The sequence below is a fragment of the Macrobrachium nipponense genome, chromosome 1 (genome assembly GCF_015104395.2).
Source record: "Macrobrachium nipponense isolate FS-2020 chromosome 1, ASM1510439v2, whole genome shotgun sequence".
Taxonomy (NCBI): Eukaryota; Metazoa; Arthropoda; class Malacostraca; order Decapoda; family Palaemonidae; genus Macrobrachium; species Macrobrachium nipponense.
The window spans coordinates 128278277-128301623 of record NC_087200.1 but is presented as its reverse complement, the minus strand read 5'-3'; the positions used below and the strand labels follow the sequence as shown (position 1 = coordinate 128301623).

The 23347-nt window shown below is 42.0% G+C and overlaps 1 protein-coding gene across 3 annotated transcripts in view; it reads left to right on the top strand.

The window, feature by feature from the left end:
- Positions 1–23347, top strand: part of LOC135219622 (uncharacterized) — a 353181-nt gene that overhangs the window by 19747 nt on the left and 310087 nt on the right. For all 3 annotated transcript variants that reach the window (XM_064256540.1, XM_064256539.1, XM_064256538.1), the window contains exons 3-4: positions 9292–9536; positions 9779–10777. In XM_064256540.1, the coding sequence (XP_064112610.1) occupies positions 9292–9536; positions 9779–10777 (1244 nt within the window). The remainder of the gene's footprint in view (positions 1–9291; positions 9537–9778; positions 10778–23347) is intronic.

Below are 23347 nucleotides of genomic sequence, written 5' to 3'. Positions count from 1 at the left end.
GACAATGATGTTGACGGCGAGACGAGACAATGAGGGTGCTGATAACAACGAATTTTTGCGTATTTCTTTCAGCACACTCCTGGCCTTCGCTAATTTTGCTAGCCTTAGTTGCTGAGTAGCCTTCTTGATCTTAGGTAACTTCGGAATTGCTATAAGTTCACTAAGAAGTTATAAAAACAACGTAAATAGCTAGTGACCAAACGCAAGTGACGAAGTGCATGTAACTCATTTGACGCCTGTGGCGTAACTGAGTCATTCTTTGAGTCTCGCGGCTCTCGCCTATAAATAGCCGCTCTGAGCAGCTCTCCCCTCTCACACTACCTTTCATTGTTACCAGATGTATGAGAATCTCGAAAAAAATCTGAAAACAAATCCCTGTACAGGGGGTCCTCGAGTTACGACGTTGATCCGTTCTTAAGATGCGTCGTAACACGATTTTCAGCGTAAGTCGGAACATTGAAAAATACCACATGATTTAATGTAAATACCTATCAATAACAACGAGAGAACAATTCCTTACCTTTATTAATTTGATTGGCTTGCACACTGGAGAGGAAGCTGCGGTGCTGGAGAGACTGGGGGAGGTTAGTGAAGAGAAAAAGAACCTCCAGAAGATGCTGAGGCAGGTGATTCTTGAGGTGAGGCAGAAACATACTACTGGAGGATGCTTAGGCAGTGATTCTTGAGGGTGAGGCAGAACATACTACTGGAGATGTTGGGGCAGGTGAGTCTTTAGGTGAGGCAGAACCACAAGAAGGTGCTCGGAGATACTGGGGCAGGTGAGTCTGGGTTAGCAGAACATTCAGAAGGTGCTGGAGATTGTGGGGCAGGCGAGTCTGGATTAGCAGAGGCAGCTGAGGTAGAGGGGTACAGGATCTCCTGCAGGCCTCTCTACCTTCTTAAATTACTGCTCCAGGTTAGTCTGAACAGAGAGCGACCTCTTTTCATCCAAGATCTCCTTGTAACACTGCATCAAATCCATGACGCCTCTGGAAACCCTAGTGAACCTGTCCAAGTTGGGATCCTGAGCCTCAAAAGTTGACAACGCGTGCTGCAACTCTGCAAAAAAACCTCTTATCAAGTCCTGCTTGTGAAAGCCTTAGGCTCTGGGGTGGGTGCTTCTTCTTCTTCCTCTATCATCTGCTTCTCCAGTTGTATCAGGTCCTCAGCAGATAACTCCTCGCCATGAGACTCCAGCAGCTCTGTAACATCATCAACCTCCATCTCCAAATTGATTTCCTTACTCAGGGCAACAACGTTCTTGACAACTAGCTGAACTGTGTCCTCAAACCCATGGAAATCATTCACAAATTGAGGACAAATTTTCTTCCAGACACCATTCATGTTTGTTTGCTTAACCTCCTCCCAGGAATTAGCAATGTTCTTTACAGCATCAAGGATGTTGTAGGATTTCCAAAAGTCCTTCAGAGTCAAGTCCTTCTTGGTTTCAGTTGCCTGTAAAGCCATAGCAATTGTCCTTCGTAGGTAGTAGGCCTTGAACGAAGCAATCACTCCTTGGTCCATAGGCTGTAAAAGGGCCGTGGTATTAGGTGGAAGGTAAACCACCTTGACATTAGGGTTGAAGTCTCCAGCTGGGCAGGGTGTCCAGGGGCATTGTCCAGCACTAGCAACACCTTAAAGGGGATACCCTTGGAGGCGCAATACCGCTCCACACTTGGAACAAAATGGTTTACGAACCAGTCCTCAAACACTGCAAGTGTCACCCATGCCTTCTTGTTGGACTTCCAAATTACTGGTAGTTGACCCTTCCAAATGCCCTTGAGTGCCCTTGGATTTTCAGCCTGATACACCAACAAGGGCTTCAGTTTGAAGTCGCCAGCAGCATTACCCCCAAGAAGTAAAGTTAGCCTCTCCTTGCTGGCTTTATGACCGGGTGCTGACTTCTCCTCCTTGGCGATGTAAGTGCGGTTAGGCATACGTTTCCAAAACAAACCTGTCTCGTCTACGTTAAACACTTGCTGAGCAGAATAACCCCCCTCCTTAATTATCTCAGACAACGCTTTAGGAAATTCACTCGCTGCTTTCTCATCCCCACTAGCAGCTTCACCTTGCAATTTAAGGTTATGGTAATTGGCCCGAGCCTTAAATCGCATAAACCAACCCCTACTAGCACAAACTCTTCACTTTCACTTCCCTCCCCCTTTTCTTTTTTCAACGCTTCAAACAATCTTTTCGCCTTCTCCTGAATCACCATAAGGCTGACTGGGATACGCCGTTGATTTTGGTCTTCCAACCAAAGCACCAATAACCTTTCCATTTCAATTATTAGACCACTACGCTGCTTAGTTATCACTGTCGCTTTCATAGGAGCAGATCCTTTCACATGTTCAACGATGCGCTCTTTATCTTGATAATGGTAGCAACGGTCGAACGGCTAAGGCCAAGCGAGCGGCCAATGTTTGTTGGCGTTTCTCCCTTCTCAGATCGCTTTATAATGTCCACTTTAATTTCCATGGTGATGGCCTTTCTTTTCTTCGATGCACTACCATCAGAAGAGTCCGCCTTGCGCTTGGGAGCCATAACAAAGAGCAAAAAGTTACAAAAACGATACAACACGAGGGAGAGAGAGGCAGTGTAAACAACCAAAATGGCGTATGGGCGAGGAATGAGCGTAGCGAAGCGACGCCGTCCTCTCCCCCACAAAGCGTATTCTTCCGCCGTGCGCCCGGAACTAGTTCGCGTTTGTTTACGTCGCTTACGACGCTAAACCGCGTAAGACGGAACGACGCAAAATATTATTTTTTATATTTTTATGGGGGTGCGTTCGTAACCACGAAACATCGTAAGTCGAGACCGGCGTAACCCGAGGACTTACTGTATATATGCAAAAATAAACACGCAAAAACGATTCTGTCAAACTCAGTCATACAGACGACGCAATTATGATGACGTCATCATTTAAAAACCGCTATATCTTCATTATTTATAAAAATAATTGGCTGAAACTTCTGGGAAGCATGCACGGCATGTTTCTGCATAGATACAAGTAAAAACTCGATTTTTTATTTTTTCAAGTTGACATGTCATCGCCATAGCAGACGGTCCCCTTAAGAAGTTGGCTTTGGGTTGGGTTTGATCAGGTTTGATTCCTAGCTCAACCTTCTTTCATGCAAATGAGCAGATCAGTAATGTAACTCTTTATTCTGGTGGTCTTACCTTTGAATTGTGTAGGATCCATTTTAGCTCTTTCTATGTTGCTCTGGAACACCGCCATGATGGTTCGTTATCCTAGAAGGGGGCCCCCGGATCTATAACTGCATGGCGACTCCTCAGATGAGTATCTCCTGAAAGTGGGAAGGTTTTCTTGCAAAGCAGCAGGCCAGTTGCCTAGCTATCTCAGGAGGTCTTCGACAGCAGTTTACCAGGGCAATTGGGCCACTTGATATGGTTGGGTTTGTCGACAGCTTTTCTTTCCACTCCGAATTTCAGTGAGATGTTATTAGATTTCCTTTTTCTTTCAAAGAAATGAAAAGGTCTTTCCGTCTCAGCTTGCAGGAACTGCAGGGCCAACTTTTGGTTGATCCTGCTCCTTAAAGGCTCAGACATCTCCTCATCCAGGGAATTAATGGTGTTGTGTTGGATTGTTGTACAGTCCTATTCAACATAGGAGCTCAAATATGCAATGTGTGATCTTACTCTGGTCTTGAGTTGTCTCACTTGAGGTCCATTTAAACCACTACATCAATAATTAATGGGAGATCTGACTCTGAGACAGTTTTTCCTGTTGGCCTTGACCTCCACGAAAGAAAGAGTTAACTTCATGGCAGCACCAAGGGTGAGAGGTCTGTGGCCTTCGAATATGTCCTGGATTTCATAGTTGAGACCAGAATCCCTTGGTTCATGATGAAAATTTTGTCTCGCTTTCATTCTACTCGAATGAATTAATGAATAGTGGTCAATAGGAGTTCTTGACTTGTCCTGTCAAAGTTCTGCCCTACAATCTGAGGATTCTCCACCTAAGACCAAGGGCCATTGACTTTGTGTTGGCACAGGTCAGTCCAGAATGGGTTTCCAAGATATCCTTGTTATTCTGATTGAGTGAGGTAATTTAAAGGCATACTCCTCATCGGATAGTTCTGCTACAGTCTGTGCAGGCTAGAGCATATTACATCAGAGGAATGAGTTCCTCTTTGGCAATTAAGAAGAATTTGCCTGTTTGTAGGGTTTTGAATGTTGGTTCCTGGGTTAAGCAGACCACGTTCACTTCCTTTTCTTGAAGGACATTGCCCACAGGTCCTTGGACACTTTTCCTTAGGTCCAGTGGTGGCTGCCCATTAAGTTGCGTAACTCATCCAGTGCCCCCAGTGGGACAGACACGGGACAGTTGGTATCTTATCTAAGATGATTGTGTGGGAGAGAGTATGAGGGAGATGGCTGGTCATCTTTCTCTTTTTCCATTTTCTTCTTCCTGACAGGCGGGTTGAAGAATTTGACACCTCATAAGCTGGAACTGGTCTGTCACAGGCGAGTGTAGCAGCCATACTGGTTGCAGTATTTGTGTGTTCCTAATACAAGTAACAAATCTCTCAGTAGCACTTACTCTTCTCCCTGGCAAGGGGAGAGAGGAGTGGTAACAAATCCCTGTGGCATGTGATTTGTTGTTTGAACAGACAGAATTCTTTTCACCTTCCACTTATACAATGAATCTGGACATCTCTCGTGTTTCATCCCAAAAGGTCGAATTGTTTAGATACTCGTTTATCTTTTCTCTCACAGGCTCAGACTTCCTTTCTTAGAACTCGATTTTTCATAGCTAACAAGACCTCAGGTGTGTTATCTTTGAAAAATACAAATTGATTAAAAATTTGTCATTTGTTCATACTGAAAAATACAAATTGATTAAAAATTTGTCATTTGTTCATACGCGAAACAAACCTTCGTTCTTAATAATAGGATACTTATTCTTGGAAGGAGGTACAAGTATCCAGAACTGGCTGGGGATTCAGCCCGCCTGACCACCCTTCCAAGATGATCGAGTTCTAAGGAAGGAGGTCTGAGCCCATGAGAAAATAGATAAACGAGTACATATCTAAAAAATTCAACCTTGTGGGATGAAACATGATGAGAGATGTTCAGATTCATTGTATTTATTAGTGGAAGGTAACAAGAATTATGTCTGTTCAAGCAACAAATCGCATGCAACAGGGATTTGTTACCACTCCTCTCTCCCCTTGTTAGAGAGAAGAGAAATGTTAACTGCCCATCTCTAGCCACCCCTCTGATACCCTGGGTTGGAAGAAAGACTGGCATATCATGAGGTTCCGGGCTTGATCGATGACCAACATCTGCCTGGTATATGCTGAGTTGCCAGATGTCACAGATTCCTTGTTTTACAATCTTTGATTGATTTTTAACCAGTTTCCAGGTGGCACTAGAAGATTATCCTATTGTTAAAATCTCAGGTTTGTTAGCTATGAAAAATAAAAATTGATTAAAAATTTGCCATTTTGAGTTTTATAATTTTCTATCTTCCTGTTAAATATCAGTAGCAGTCACAGGTCAGAAGCCTGGCAAAGATCCATACCATATATTTAATTTTTTTCTAAAAAATTAAATATTTTATAGAACCACCTGTAACTTTGTTTTTTCCCTTGTCAGTAGTCTCAAGGACAAGGTGCAACACTTACAAAAGAGAACCAGCCTATTTAAGTTTTTGTTGAGTTGGAAAAAGCATTCTATACCGTAGCAGAGTCCACCCAGCTTTACAGCTAAACCCCGCCCACTGCACGCTTGTGATTGGCTAGCTCTCGAAGTGGGAATGACGTCACACTAGTTAACAGTCCAAATGATTACCAGTACGGATTTGACTCCGTTCGGTGGGTTTCGTGCATAAATCTTGAAACCACATATTTGAGTTCCCGGAGTTGTGAAGTATGCAATTGATAACTCCAGTAAAAGATATATAAAGTTATATATATATTTCATTATGAAGATCTTGAATTATTTTGTCTATGCAGCCTAAACACATATGCATCATGCTTTTTTTTTTCTGCATAACCAATCTGACATATACCACATAAATTGAAATGAAGCATAGATTTATGCAGCCAGTTGTGATGTTAAGGTATTAATTCACCAGAATCCTGCATGTCAAGGGTTAATATCATTGAGAGATTAGGCCTACATGTCAATTTCTTATATTTTGAGGTAATGACAGGGCACAGACATACTCGTCAATTTCTTATATTTTGAGGGAATGACAGGGCATAGGCCAACTTGTCAATTTCTTATATTTTGAGGCAATGGCAGGGCATAGGCCTACACATCGAATTCTTATATTTTGAGGTAATGACAGGGCATAGGTCTACACATTATATTGTTAAATTTTGAGGCAATGGCAAGACGTAGGCCTATTTGTTAATTTCTTATGTTTTGAGGCAATGGCAAGACGTAGGCCTATTTGTTAATTTCTTATGTTTTGAGGCAATGGCAGGGCATAGGCGTACACATGAAAGTCTTATATTTGGAGCAATGTTGAGATATAAGCCTACATATAAATTCTTTTATATTGAGACAATGACAAGACATGATCCTGCACGTCATTTCTTATATTTTGAGGCAATGACGGGGCATAGGCGTACGCGTCAGCTTCTTATATTTTGAGGCAATGACAGGACATAGAAGTTCTCAACAACTTCTTATATTTTGAGGCAATGACAGGGAATAGGCCTACACATCAAATTCTTATATTTTGAAGCAATGTCAAGACATAGGTACATAGGCCTACATATAAATTCTTATATATTGAGACAATGGCAGGGCATGAGCCTACACATTACTTTCTTATTGCAAATAGTCTTCTACCTGTATCTGTACCTTTTAAATAATATGCATATTAGTTTTAACTCAGGATATATAATGTAAATGCATAAAGTGGAGTGTACACGTATACCAGTAAATGAAAAGTTAGTGATATACCAACAGTCAAAATTTTGTGCTCAAACACACAACTATTAAACTACTTTCAATGAACTATATTGAAAATATATTTACTAAAGGGATAACACATTATGTTACTCTGAAAATGAAGGCTACGATAGGAAGGCATCATAAGATACTTAACAAATTAGACAAATGTATGATAGCAGAAAAATTATGCATGATAGGCCTATAATCCAAATGTCATAAGCTGCGTAAACTGACAGGACCTTATAGGTCTACGTCATATTTTATTAACCTATTATTTCTTAAGGATTTAATGTCATCAAGAAAATTCACAGCAGTTTATATCCAGTAAGAATTGTACAGCCTATCATACTGTAACTTTTTTTTTAAAGGTATCTTCTGGTTTTATAAAGTGCAGTCACTGCTTGTCATCCCTCCAAGTGTGTAAACAATTCCAGTGAAATCAATTTTAAGACTATGCAAATGTCATAAAATGTCCTGAAATCAATATGAAATACCAGTCTGTACAGCTCTGAGAAAGTTTTTGTGTTTAGATTTAAAACGGTGAACACGCTTGACAATATCAGATGGTAATAACGATTGTGCAGTGATTCAAGTGCACCGATTCGAACGCAGACATTCCAAGGGACACCGCCATATTCAGGTGAACCTCATTTACGAAACACAACATTACAACAATGGAGAACATTTCTGACTTCATTCACATTTTCCTGTTCTTTTACCATTTTTAGGGAGATGTGTATTATTATTTTATTTCAGGGGATAATATAGTTTCATTTTGATAATCAGCACAACATATTTTAGTTCAGTAAAATAACCATTGCAAAATAAATGAAGATGAAAAGAACCATAAATTAACCAACTTTTCGAAACTATTTCCAACCAGTCAGCTTCAAGGAATGTTCGTGACGTAATCAGTAGGCGGGGCTTAGCTGCAAAGCTGGCTGATCTTTGCTCTACTTGGATGGTTGTCAAATTAAATAAATTTTTTAAGGTGGGAACTGGAGGTTACATGTTTGCCTTTACAAAGAGTTTTTACCAATGGTCCAATACTTACAGTTAGGATGTGGCACTGAACTTTGAGTACTTTAAAGAGAGGAGGGTACTAAAAGATTGTCTTTTGAGTGTTAGTCATATTAACAGTTAACTACTCAATGGATAGATTTCCCTTTGGGTGTAAATTTTCTTTACAAAATTCTGAAGCCCTAAGATTAATCAAAATTGAGAAGTAACATCACAAGTATGTTATAGAGATGTGAAAATGAAAGTGAAATTTCTGGATGTCCTTTTTCTCAAGAGACTAATGTTAAGACCTCAGGTTTGTAAGTTATGAAAAATACAAATTGGTTAAAAATTTGTCATTTCAGTTCCAGTAATACTGAGCTCTTTTGCATGGGCTAAACTATCTAAATAAGAATGTCACATTTTGAACAGCTAATGGTATGTAATAAAATAGTGTACTATGTGCATGAGTGTTCTATCAAGTAAGGTTACTGAAAATCTTGACTGCAAGGCCATGGTACAGAGGTTACAGGACAATTTCAAGGTTTGAGAGAATTTAACAGAACCAGTGTAGTACTACTGATGTTGCTTAATTTCCTGCTTCTTTTAGCATCTTGCTACTAAACTGAATGAAGCAGACAATAATTGATTGGAATATGAATGAAAAATTTCTGCTTTTTGGAAAAAGTTTTGGAGAAGAAAATTATATTTGCTACTTTGTACCAAGTTGGCAGGAAGATACTAAAAGATGCCAGAAATTGTGTTAGTGTTACAGTGGCTTAAGGTGGTTACATGCGAAACTTGAGATAACTTGGCAGCTGTAAATAATGACGAAGGTACATAAGTCAAGCAAAGCATAATTAGGTGTTGGCTCAATTATATTGATGTACTTCATGTAACATTTTTAAAATGATTTTAGCAAATTATAACATATAAAGCAGTATATTTCATAGTTATCTATGTCCAAACTCCTTAAGTTCGAATAGTCTCAGCTGAACAACAACTTAGTTGTTGATCTGATAGCATCCACATAAATTTGATGTCTCAAATTTCACTAGCCAAAGCTAGTCATCCTTGGTAGTACCTGTCAATTTCAAGTGGTTCACTGTGTTGAGCAGAAACCACTTGTATGAGAAATTTGTATGGAGACATTAAAATTTAGATATACTATGTATTATGCACTGAGTTGCAGAAATGTTGCTTTTATTAATCCAGTGTTCATTTTAGTATTGCATTCAAAAGTTTTTTTTTCTATTATGGAGGGTTTTGTGACAAATTAGGTATTTGAATGTTTTTTAAGAAAGTTTCAATTTGGTGCAGATTCGTTCATATAAGTTTTTCATGGCTGTTGAATCTTCACAGTAATAGTGTGGGTGCAGGTCATCGTGGGACGGGTAAGCGGGCACGGGGGACAGGGATCCTCAATGGTCACCATGGGAAGCCATGTTCAAATATTCATCCTCATCAACAGCAACAGAGTACCCAAGATACCCCACATCCACAGAGTCAGGTCCCGTCCCCTGCCCCACCGCCAACCTCGCCCCAACAGCCTTCATCTATACCGCCCCAAGCACCAATGTCACTCAGGGATACACCCAAGTTACAAGGTAATGGTCTATTATGCTGTTCTAAGGTGATTGTTGGTCAGGTATTCGTTTTATTGTATATACTATACTGTTTTTGTTTGTAATGTCATAGAGGGGAAGTTATATAGCATAGTCTTATGAAAGTGAAGACATATTCTATTGTTATGTGCCAGGTTACAGAAAAGTAGATAGAGAAGAATCTTGGGAATAATGTTAATTCTTTTAAAAATTCTATGTGATTAATCTTCTGATAATGTTTTTAGCCACTCCAAAGAGGGCAAGTGGAGCAGTGTCTGTGTCATCGCCTGAGTCTCCTTCTCCAGCCAACCAGACGAAAGGGAAAGACCTCTGGGGAGGTTGGCTTGGAACGTCCCTTGGCTCTCAACGCAATCATGCAGATGTCACCAAACAGCGTAACAGCTCCAGTCCCTTGCATAGTTCTGAGCTTAGGACATCTGGGTTTGATATGACCAAATTGTATCCTGAATTATCAGCCAAATTGGGTCTCACTAAACCCAGTCCTAGTGACAACACGAGTAGCCATAAAAATGGCATAACCTTTAAAGAACACCTTAACTCAGGCTGTTTAAAGAAACTTGAGCATGTGACTGATGATTCTAGGATTAAGATAATTTCTACTGGCCAGATAGTTAGTAACTCAAGAGGGATATTAGCAACAAAAATTGGCAATGGAATTCAAACAAGTAAATCTTCTAGCAGTAGTAAATCATATAAGCAAAAACACAAAGCCAGTGACAGAGGACCAAGAAAAGATGGTCATAACCGTTCGAGTATTCGTTCTGATTCAGGTGGTGACAGGGGATCAAAAAGGGATAGCCACAGTCGTGTAAGATCAGACACAAGTGATAAGATACCTAAGAAAGATGGCCATAGTAGGTCAAGTGGACGTTCAGAATCTGGGGATAGAAGTGGGTCTAGGAAAGACCATTCACGTTCTGTGGGACAACCTGATTTTTTGTCAAGTGGAGTAATTCATTCATCTTCCCATGGGCTAAGTCGATCTCCCAGTAAGGGACCAAGTTCTTTCAGTAGCAGAAGTACTGGAATTGAAAGTATGGAAAAGAAGGCTATTGCTAATAGTGTTCCTAGCAGCATATTGGAAGAACAACTACGCGGAGGGGGACCAAGCTCTCGACAGGTGATGAGTCTCTCATCTTCTGTAGTAGACTCTCCACTTCATTCGAGGTTATCAGAAGTTGGCTTAACCAGACCCGTCGGCTCATCAGCTCCTTTATCTATATGTAAGTTTCCTAATCAAATTTTTTCCAAGTTAAATTTTATATGGCTGCCCCATAATTTTAAAACTCGTAGTATTTCATAATTTACATGTATGAAAAGGAATCTTGTTTTAGTGAGAGGAGTATAGGTTATCATGAAAGGAATATTCTTAGTTGTATGTTTTGAAGTTTGTGTACTCGACAGCTTTGAGGGTTTTTATTGAACATATAAAAGTTCATAGCTTGTTTCACCACAATATATTACTTATACTGTATTAGCATGCATTGTCTTTATATACCTTATAGATGTCTGCTTCTGCCAGAGATTTATCTCTTTTAGATTGAGTAGTTCGTGGTGGTAGATTTCTGTTTTCTAATACTATCAGTTATAACTTATGACTTGAACCATGGACATGTTATCATTTGTCAGTGTCCCATCATCATAAGACATCTCCTTTGATGAATAGCATACTGAACTTATGTCATCATAGGGGATCTCCTCATAGGATGTCTCCTCTATTGAAAATGCGTGTTCCTTTGACAGTGCACAAGTTGACAGTAGGATATTTAAAATGTATCTTTGTAGAACATATAAGACATCCCCTTGGGTTATCCTATTGTCTGCTTGGAGAAGACCTGTGTTAGACTTCTTCACTACACAGTTCAATAGCAAGCTATGGGTCTACTGTTCATGGTCCTAGATCTGTTAGCAGGGGCAGGGGACTCCTTTCTACACACTGGGAACAACTAGGATGTTACGCATTTCCTCCATTCTGCCTGTTCCATCATGTCCTGAACAGAGTATGGGTTCCAAAGTCTTAGGATGACTAGTAGCTACTTGTGGCCCCAAGCAGAGTAGTTCCAGGGTCCTCTTCTCTTCTCTCAGCAGTACCAATAGAGATTCCACCTTACCACAACCTTCGCCAACCTCGTGGAGAGATACCACAATCAGTATGATCTTTATCTCTTCATGTTTGGAGTCTGTCCAGTATCTTTTTTTGAGTGAGAGATCTCTCTTGTGGAGCAGTGACTCAGATGTAAGGATACTTCAGAGGATCTTTGTCAGCAGTATACAAGATGAGCCGACAGCTATGATTAGTGTCATAAAAGGGGTTTCTCTCCACTCAGAGTTTCTGTTTAGTAGATGAAGATCTTTTGGATCTTCTTCTGTTCTTCTGAATTTTTTTCAGAGCAGAAGAAATTCTTTCTGATTATACTGGCAAGGGCTACAGGGCTTCCTAATAATTAGTTCTTCATGTGAAAGTTGTGGACATCACTTTGCCCGGGGAATTCTTGAAGTGGTTCAAGAGCTTTGAGCAGTTTTTTTTTTTTTGACCTAGGGAACTCAGACCTCCTACATGGGATCTTTTGTCTGGTTCCAAGTAGTCTCACTCAAGCTCCATTTGAGCCTGTGCGTTGATCATCTTACAGGAAACTGACTTTAGAAACAATTTTCCTTCTGACCTTGGCTTTCTTTGAAGAGTCGGAGAGCTCCATGGTCGAGATTGTGACGTAAACTCAAAAGAGGTTGGGATCGGAAGCTTTCAAATTTGTCCTGGAATTTGTGGCTTTGTTCTTCACAATGACAGATTTACCTCCTTTTCCATTCTTTACGATGTGGAGTTTATCAGCAACCTTCAAGAGTTTCTTCTTTGGCCCGTCAGAGCGCTGTGATGTTATCTAAACAACTTGTCACCTAGAGCCTAGGTGTCTTAGACTTTGTTAACACTGGCGAGGCCAAGAAAGAAGTGTCCCAGAATACCCTTTCGTTTAACTAAATTAGGTGATCAGGCAAGCCTACTCCTCATTGTCTAAGTTCTGTCACCAAATCTGTGCATGCAGAAGTTCCTCCATTACATTTAAGGAAAACATACCTGTTCATAGAATTTTGAATGCTGATTCGTGAATGCATCCAACCACTTTCACTTTCTTTTACCTGAAGGATGTTGTCCACAGACAGATCCTTGGACACTTTTTCCTTGGGTCAAGTGGTGGCTGATCAACAAGTGTAACTCATCCAGTGCCCCTGGTGGGACAGATTGCATCTTGCCATAGGTGATTGTGTGAAGAGAATGAGTGAGATGACTGGTCTTTTCTTTCCCTTTTCTCCTTTCTTCAATACGTACGGGCAGTTTGAAGAATAGACACATCATACATTTGAACTGGCTTGATGCAGGGGAGCATTGCAGCCATGCTGTTACAACACATTTTATGTTCCATATAATGCACAAATCTGCTTCTCAGTAAATTCAACTCTTCTCTCCAGCAAAGGGAGTGAGGGTGGTGACAAACCCATTTCTTGTGGCTAACATAGTTTGTTGCTTGAACAGGTATATGTAGTTCTTTTTGACTAACGTATATGCAGTGAATCTGGACATGAATTCTATTTGAACCCATTGGATGTGTTAGATATCCACATATCTAACATCTCAGAGGCTTAGGTCCTCTTCTTCAGAATTCTCATTTCTGAGAAGGATGATCAGGTGTGCCGAACCTCTAGTCAGTTCAGGATTCTCATACTGCCCTCCAAGTGTGAGTCTATCCTACTGTTTAAGACCTAAGGTTTGGTGTGCGTATGAACAAATGACAACTTTTTTAATTTGTATTTTTCATAGGTAACTAACCTAGTTCTTAACATTGCGCTTCCACCTCAACTACGTATCGGATGCCAAATGCCACAGATTTCTTGCATTTGCAATTTCTTATTGTTTGCAACTAGTTTTCAGGTGGTGCCAGAAGATTTATCCTACTGTCGAGACCTCAGATTTAACAATGAAAAATACAAATTAACTGAAAATTTGGCATTTTAACATCTTTCATAATTGATCCCTAATCCCCTTCTCCTGCTGAGAACAACCAGATTTGCTGAACAGCAGTACCAATATGCAGCAAATGTGCTTTGCTGTCAAACTTCTCAGTTTCAGACGACCATTATTCCTCATACTGTTGGACTGGGGAACAGCCTCCTAGAGAATGTTGAGCAGTTGGAACTTTCGAAGTTCAAGCAAAGATACAATGCAATACTACCTTAATGCACTTCAACCTGCATTTTAATCACTTAAAATTTTTATTTATTTGTTAATTTATCTGGTTTTCTAATAACTTTCTGCATTTCCCCATTACCTTCTTTTACTTTTTTCGAATGAACACCATATTCTTTAGAAACTTAAATTTCAAGTCAGTTACCTCATTGGGCTTGTTCTAAAATAGGGTTTGTCCTCTGAATAATAATAATTTTGAGATAACTTGAGCAGTTCCTGAATCGGTCAGTAAGGGAACACTTTCATCCTTCTTAGCCTTGACTAGTTCCCCTATCTCCAGTTTTAAGAATTGAATTATAATCCAGTTTTAAGAATTAGATTACAATGCAGATATACAGTACTCTACAAGATATTAGGCTGCTTAGTATCAAGCAACCTAATATTTTGTTGAATTTTGAAGGAACAGAAAAGTTGGAAAGAAATTTTGTCGGTGCATTAGGCTGCCTACACCACATAAAGTAAAGGGTGAAGCTTGACACTGTCAAGGAGAGAGTGCTCAGTCACTTGCTTGGATGTTAAATAAGCGGCTGTCTATATTTTTTATTTGGAGCTCCCACCTCAATTTTTGCTAATTACGTATCACTTTATTGCCCCCCGTGACCTTAAAATGTTTTGAGTCAACAGATAATAGCAGAGATATGTCATTGAAGCAATCTGGCCTTAAAACAAAGCAGATATCGGATCAGCTGGGTGTGAGGTGGCATTCAGTTTGATGCTGGCATGCCAGATTTAATGAAGGTGGCAACCATGAGATTCCGTCTCAGAAAAAGGGCCCTGGTATGCCTAAGAAGACTTCTAACCGAAGTTTGACTGTTCTCAAGTGTCAATTAGAAAGTAACTGACACTTGAGAACAGTCAAACTTCGATCAGAGGTCTTCTTGGCATACCAGGGTGCTTTTTCTGAGACAGAATCTCATGGTTGCCACCTTCATTAAATCTGGCAACCCAGCCTTGAACTGAATGCTTCCTCACACCCAGCTGATCCGACATCTGCTTTATTTTAAGGCCAGATTGCTTCAATGCACAGGTCCGTGCTACAATCTGTTGACTCAAATCAACATCTTGGCCCATATTAAGGTCACAGGGAGCAATAAGTGATACATAGTAAGCAAAAATTGTGATGAGAGCGCTGACCAATATACACAGCAGCTTATTAAACATCCAAGCACATGACTGAGCACTCTCTCCTTGTCAGCATCCAAGCTCCAACCCTTTCACTACGTGCTGTAAACAGTCTAATGCACCGAAAAAATTTCTTCCCAACTTTTCCGTTCCTTCAAAGTTCAACAAGATATTAGGCTGCTTGCTGTTAAAAGGCCTAATGTCATGTCGAGTATTGTAGAGTCACTTTGCAAAGCTTTGCACACAGCCCGTTCCAGTACCACTTTTATGTATCCTTAAGTAGAGCATGGCCTCCATGTTGCTTTGTTATCATCTTTGAAGAAGGAGACCCATGGAAGCAAGAGTGAGTCCAGTTCCAGATTCTTGAGTACATGTCATGATTATGATTGTGCTGATGTCAGGAGTTAAGATAGGAGCTACAAATGCACACTTCATGACGGCGCAGATGCTACGACCAACTGGGGATATCATTAAACATTGAAGTAATTCATATCCAATACAAATTTACCACTTTCTATACATGGTCATGGGATCAAATCAAACAGTGCAGTGTTGCCTTCATAGGATCAGGAGCCATGCCAGTACCAAGACCACATAAAGGACAGGGATCATGGCCAAGACACTAGATGGGTTAATGGAGTTTCAGGATAAGGACCATGTAGATACTAGGAGACAGGACCACAGCTATAAAACCAGGGAAAACAATAATTCCTTGAACTGTGGGGCTGTTATAAGCTCACCCATGTGCTTTGATTGGGACCGTAGTCTTGGTACCATATGGGTAAACAATTTTAATTTGGGGGGCAGATCGAATCACCCTTTTGAGGATGTACCAGGTTTTATGCCTAAGCAAAATTGATTATGGTTGTCAAGTTTATGGTTGTGCGTGCAAGACAACACTGCAGAAATTAGATGTTGTCCATAATATGGCTTTACGTATTTGTACGGGAGCCTATAGAACTTCACCAGTAGAAAGCCTATATGTTGAGTCAGGTTTACCCTACTATTTATCCGTAGGGAGGAATTAGGCTTGAGATGCATATCAAGACCACTTACGTCAAAGCTGAACTCTAACTATAAGTACGTTAGAGAACCAACTGATAAAGCCCCAAATAGACCTAGACTGCCAAAGCTGCTTGAAGTTCAACTAGCAAGCTCTGCCAGGGAGGTGGGATTACTACCTCTTACAGTAGCTGAAATTTTGCCCTCGAAGTTTCCTCCTGGGAATAGGCCATGCTTAGAGATCTGCCCAATTAGGGACAGCAGGAGCAACAGTTCTGGTGATCAGTTGAGGGCAATTTTCATGGATCATGCTTTTGAACATGGTGATTCTCATCAGATATATAATGATGGCTCGAAAGGTTCTGATGGTGTTGGTTGCTCTGTAGTGACAAGTGATAATATCATTAAAAAGAAGCTTCCATCTAACTCCTCTGTTTTTACAGCTGAACTGCTGTCAGTTTTGACTGCTCTTAAATATATTTTTTATAGTTCTTGTACAAACAGGGTTTTTACCATTTTTACCGACTCTTTGAATGTTTTATCTTCTCTTAAAAGCCTAGTCTCTTGCCACCCTTTAGTGCAAGAAGTACAAGATTGGTTTTATCTTTTAATTAATAGAAGAGGTTTTTCTGTTAGGCTTTGTTGGGCTCCGTCCCATGTTGGAATTGTTGGGAATGAGCAAGCCGACGCTGCTGCTAAGGCTGCAACTAGGCTTAGGCACATTTCCTACATGGGCGTCCCTGTTTCAGATTTTAAAAGTTCCATTCGATTTTATTGTAGAGACCAGTGGCAGGCCCACTGGTCTACTTTAGATAATAATCTTAAATTAAAGTCGATTAGGCCTACTGTTCATCCTTGGATAGAAGGTCTGAGATAGTTTTAGCTAGGTTACATATTGACCACACTAAATATACTCACGGGTATCTAATGATGAGTGGAGCGGATAGGCAGGTTCCTCTCTGTTCCACCTGTCATGTGGATTTGACTGTGGTGCATATTTTGGTGGAGTGCCCTCATTTTGAAAACACGTAGAGCTTGTTTGCTGGCAAATAAAACTTGCTGATATTTTAGGTGAAGGTGCTCAGGCAGAGCAAATTATGACATTTAAAAAAAATATTAATCTTTGTTACGACACGTTATACAAACCCTTGGTCCTTTAACAATAGGAATGTACTTACGGCGTAGCTGGAATTATGACTGTTGAATCTTGAATGAGGTAGTTAGGCAGTAACTACCGTGAGACAGGCTAGCCTTCCTGGATGTAAACACTCCACTTTGCTTTTGGCTGCTTCCGATGAAGACGTGTGTTTGTGAGCCCCGACTGACTGGTCGTTGATTTTTTTTTTTTTCCGGTGGTATCCTTTTGGTTTATTTTTTGTGTTTTAAATAATTAAGCATATACGGTGTTTGATATTAATACTAAACAAAGGTTTGTTCATGACACTTACCTGTCAGATATATATATAGCTGTATTCTCCGAAGTCCGACAGAATTTCAAAACTCCCGGCAAACGCAGTGGTCGGCCAGGTGGTTAGTACCCATTCCCGCTGCTGGGAGGCGGGTGTCAGGAACCATTCCCATTTTCTATTCAGATTTTTCTCTGTCGCCGGTCGGTAAACAACTGTTTACAGACCTCCGCCTAGGATTTTGGATAAACTCTTTGTTCACTTGAGTATTTGATTGTCTCTTGGTTTTTGAAACTTGCTCGGTGGATTGGCATACGCGATTTTTTCATTGGATTTGGTTTTGGATTTCTCTAATATGTCTGGATCTTCTTCAACTAGTTTTAGAGTGTGTACCGTGCTAGAGTGTAAGGTTAGGCTACCGAAAGCTTCGGTGGATCCTCATACAGTATGCACGAAATGTAGAGATCATATTTGTTTGATGAATTATAGGTGTAAAGAGTGTGAAAGGTTGACTGAAAATGAATGGAAGACTTATGATTCGTATGTTCGTAAGCTTGAAAGGGATAGAATCAGAAGATCTTCCTCCAGAAGTGCTTCTGTGAAAAGTAAGGGTAGTAATTCGCATTCTAACCTTCCTGTAGAGGTTATTACATCTAACCCTGTGTATTTGCCTTCGGGCAATGAAGTTATTGCTTCAGAAGGTATTGCCCTTTCTTCCATCATGCAGTCGATTCGTGCACTAGAATCGAAAGTGAGTGCATTGAAGACCACAGTGAAGTGTAGTGAAAACATTAATGCCCCTAGTGTAGTGGAGGGGGCGTCAGATCGGTCCCATAGTGCCTCTAGGAATAGACCTCTGTCGGACTCCCAGGACTCAGGGAATGGACATGTCGAAAACCGAAGGAGGGCTACGGGAAATTCCCACCGGTCTGGCGTCCCTTCAGCAGATGCTGTGGACGCTTCCCAGGCTGCCGAAGCATGTGATCGAGCACGGATATTGAAGGAGTGCTTTTCGTCCTCTGAGGCGTCCTCTCCTTACCGGGGATGGAGCTCTCAGAGGGCCTCTCACGAGGAGAACGAGTTTGACACTAGGTGCTGCACAGGCGGCCAGCGTCTTTCTCGTCCTCTTAGGAGAGATTTTAAGGAAGGGGGCACTTCACGTCCTACTTCTCGTCCTGTTCTTTCATCATCACCCGAACACTTTGAAGACTTGACGCCTAAGAAGAGATGCAGGACGTCTTCTGATGAGGACGCTTTTGAGAACTATCATCGTCTTAGAGTTCAAAGGAAGAAGAGGGCTTCAATTCGCCCTTCTTCGCATATGATGAGTCCTTCTCCTGAACGTGGAACTTCACCATCTAATGAAACTCGTATGCAATTGCGTCAACGATTGTCGGCTTTTTTCGCAAGGGGAGAAGAGGAGCCCCAAAGACGTAGAAAGGATCTTTGGCTTCCTGTTAAAAGATCGAAACAACCCTTGTCGGCTTCGCCTCGTTCCTTAGCCTCCCCTTCGTCGTCCTCTTCTTGATTCTTCAGACTCGACCAAGAACACGCAAGTGTTTCCGGAGAGAGAGTTTCCAGAAGAGGGGATGCGGATAGAAGCGTTAGGTGTCGCACAGGCGGCCCTCGCTTTTGTCAGGAGGTTGAGAACGATCAAGAGAAGCCTCGTACCGACGTTCGTTGGACTTCTGCATCAACTCGACGCTTCTATCATGAGAGAGCCTACCAACGCCAGAAGTATCAGGGCGTTCAAGAAGGCTCTAAAAGTCAAAGAGAGCAATGTTTAGATTATGCTTCGGATCTTACTCCTCAAGAAAGAGAAGTACTGTATAAATATCGACGGGAGGCTCGTGCTTTAGAATATGAGAACTCGCAACGCTTGAAAAGAGATCGTAAGACTCACCAGGACGCCCCGATACAAGTTAAGCGTTCTAAGCAAAGTTTAAAAGACGCTCGACGTCCATTAGAGCATGTCCCGCTTCAGGACGCTTTTGAGGACGCTTCTTTGATGGATAAACGTCTTATAGACATTAGAGTCCAGCGGGATCGGAGGCTTTCATTGACAGACGCGCGACTTCCTGCGAGTCCTAAGTCTTGCTCCCTTAGCAAGGGCGCTCGCGATGACGATAGACGCCCGACTAATCGGGATTCTCAGAAAGATAAACGTACTCAACTGAGAGGAGCTCGACAGGAATCCCGCAAAGAGGCTTTTAAAGAACCTTTGCCTCTAATGACTTCGAAAGACAAGGCTTTACAAGAGAGTCTTAAGTTTTCAAGGACAACAGCGGATCATTCGCACATTGTCTCGTCTATTCCTTCAGCGGATAGAAGCTCCCCCTTACGAACAGAGCCTCAAAGAAGGAGCGCTTCCTGTTTAGCTAAAGAAACTTCAGACCGTCAAGATCAAGGAGAGTCTTCTAACGATACGCATCCTGCAGAAGAGGAAGAGCCTTCAGAAGCATCTACGGATTATAACACGTTAACGCGCTTACTGAAGGAATTGTTCTCGGAAAAATTCCAAGCACCAGTTCCTCTCTCACCGCCATCGCAACTGTCCTCATCCAAGACGAGAAAAGCTCCGGGTTTTGTTAGGATGGCTTCTTCGCTTTCTACTAAAAGAGCATTGAAGAGGATGAATGATTGGATGGAATCAAGGAAGACCAAAGGAAAGACGTCCTTTGCGCTTCCTCCAGCTAAACTAAACGGGAGAGCCGGTATATGGTATGAGACCGGAGAAGAAACAGGGTTGAGACTTCCTTCGTCTGCACAAGGTGACTTCTCAAACCTGGTCGAAGCACCGAAGAGATCTTACCTGTCCTCGGCTAAGGTTTCATGGACTATGCCTGAAATAGATCACCATCTAAAAGGACTGTACAGGACGTTAGAAGTATTTAACTTTCTAGACTGGTGCTTAGGAGCTTTAGGTCTGCAAGCTAAGAGCCCAGAATCATTGTCACTAGAAGAATTATCGAGCGTCCTGTCATGTATGGATAAAGCAGTAAGGGATGGCTCAGATGAGTTAGCTGCCCACTTTACTATGGGAATATTAAAGAAACAAGCGCTTTTCTACAGTTTTACTGCTAAATCAGTTTCTCCTACGCAGAAAACAGAGTTATTATTCGCCCCCTTTTCTTCCCATCTTTTTCCTGAAAATATGGTAAAGGACTTATCTGTGAACCTGAAAGAGAAAGCGACACAGGATTTGCTGTCTCAATCATCTAGACTTCCTGCGGCGCAATCCTCTTCTCGAGTAGCTCAAGTACCAAAGAAGAATTTTAAGCCCTTTCGTGGCAGAGCACCATCAAGAGCTTCTACACGAGGAAGGGGCTTTGCTAGAGGCAGAACCCCCGCAAAGCAAAGGGGAAAGAAATGACAACCTTGCCCTTCAGGCACCGGTGGGAGGGAGACTTTCTCTCTTCGCAGAGGCTTGGAGAGCAAGGGGGACGGACGCCTGGTCCCTCAAGATTATAGAGAAGGGATACAAAATTCCCTTTCTCTCCATGCCTCCGTTGAGCATGAAGCCTATAGACCTGTCACCATCTTATCAGCCGCAGAAGCAACAGATTCTACTCGATTTATTAGATCAGATGATCGAGAAAAGAGCCGTAGAACGAGTGCTCTTGACAGATTCCCCAGGCTTCTACAACAGGTTATTCCTGGTTCCGAAGCAGTCTGGGGGATGGAGGCCTGTCCTAGATGTCAGCAGTCTGAACCTTTTCGTGAAGAAAGAGAGCTTCAAAGTGGAAACATCGCAATCGGTCCTTGGGGCCTTGAGACCAGGGGATTGGATGGTGTCATTAGATCTCCAAGACGCTTACTTCCATGTCCCCATCCATCCCCAGTCCAGGAAGTTTCTCAGGTTCATTTTAAGAGGACAGGTCTTCCAGTTCAGAGCTCTATGCTTCGGACTGAGCACAGCGCCCATGATTTTCACTTTTCTCATGCGGAACGTGGCAAAGTGGCTTCACCTCTCGAAGATACGAGTCTCCCTTTACCTGGACGACTGGCTCATACGGTCGTCATCGAGAGCAAGGTGTCTGGAGGACCTTCAGACTTACGCGTTACTGTTTGGCAAAATCTTTAGGCCTCCTGGAATCAATTACGAAAAGTCCCATCTGACCCCACACAGTCCATCGTGTATCTGGGGATTCAGATGGATTCAGTGGCTTTTCGGCTTTTCCGTCGCTAGAGAACGTCAGCGGAAAGGCTTAGAAAAAGTGTCAGCCTTCTTGGAGAAGGAAACATGCTCGGCGAAGGAATGGATGAGTCTGCTGGGGACCATTTCTTTGCTGGAGAAGTTTGTTTCTCTAGGGAGGCTACATCTCAGGCCCCTACAGTTTTTCCTAACAGAAAATTGGCAGGACAGACAAAACCTAGAAGAGAATTTGAGAATATCCCCGTTGGTCAAGAAACACCTAGAGTGGTGGCTCGATCCCACCAAGATGTCGAAAGGAGTGTCCCTCTGTCTTCAGAGCCCCGACCTAGTGTTATTTACCAGACATGCCCGTCAATGACAGGCTGGGGAGCAACTCTATGGATAAAGGGAGGAAGTGTCAGGCCTCTGGAGAAAAGAACAGAAGCCTTGGCACATCAACCTCAAGGAGTTGGAGGCAATTCGCTTAGCACTTCTAGCCTTTCAAGAACGAGTCATAGGCCGAGTTGTTCAGATCAACGCGGACAGCACCACGGCCCTTTCTTATATCAAGAAACAGGGGGGGGGACACTCTCGTTCTCTCTACAAGATAGCGAGAGAAATCCTGTTATGGTCAGAAGAGAGGAACATAACTCTCCTGACAAGATTTGTTTCAGGAGTCCAGAACGTCAGAGCAGACATTTTAAGCTGTCGAAATCAATTGATTTCAACAGAATGGACTCTGCATATAGAGGTCTGCCAACAGTTATGGAAACTATGGGGACGACCAATAGTGGACCTCTTCGCGACTTCGAAAACGAAGAGACTGCCCCTTTACTGTTCTCCGATCATCGACCCGGAAGCAGTAGCAGTAGACGCAATGCTTTGGGACTGGACGGGGATGGATGTATACGCCTTCCCCTGTTCAAACTTCTGGAGAAGTAACAAGGAAGTTAGCAGCGTCGGAAGGAACAAGGATGACACTGTCGCACCATTCTGACCAGCAAGCGATTGGTTCACAGAGGTCATGTCCCTACTAGTGGACTTTCCAAGAATCCTACCAGTAAGAGCCGATCTTCTCAAACAGCCCCACTTCGAGAGATATCACCAAAACCCGTTCGCTCTGAGTCTGACTGCATTCAGACTATCAAGAAACTGGCAAGAGCGAGAGGTTTTTTATTTTCAGGGGCGGTGGCAAAAGCTATCGCCACCGTGAGAAGAGCTTCCTCTCAATCTGTCTACCAGTCTAAGTGGGCTGTTTTTTTAGAAGATGGTGTAGGAAAGAGGGCATTTCCTCCTCCAAGACCTCTGTGAGCCAAATCGCCGATTTCCTGTTCCATCTAAGGAAGGTAGACAAGCTTGCAGTAATCAACAATTAGAGGATACAAGAGTATGCTGTCAACAGTCTTCCGTCATAGAGGCCTAGATTGACGAATGATAGGGATCTTCACGATCTTCTGAGATCCTTCGAAACATCAAAGGTTCCACAGGTTAAGACATCTTCGTGGAATTTAGATATAGTTCTAAAATTTTTAATGGAGAGTCCCTTTGAACCTTTGCACGAGGCTTCGCTGAAAGATTTAACGAAGAAGGCCCTCTTTCTAACCACCCTAGCCACTGCGAAGAGGGTGAGTGAGATTCAAGCAATTAGCAAAAATGTTGGATTTAGGGGACACAATGCAGTCTGTTCCTTGAGTCCTTCCTTTTTAGCTAAAAATGAAAATCCTTCCAATCCCTGGCCCAAGAACTTTGATATCAAGGGATTAGCAGGGATCGTTGGTCGGGAGCCAGAAAGAGTCCTGTGCCCTGTCAGAGCTCTAAAATTCTATCTGGATAGAACAAAACAAATTAGAGGTCAATCGGACAATCTTTGGTGTTCTGTGAAAAGACC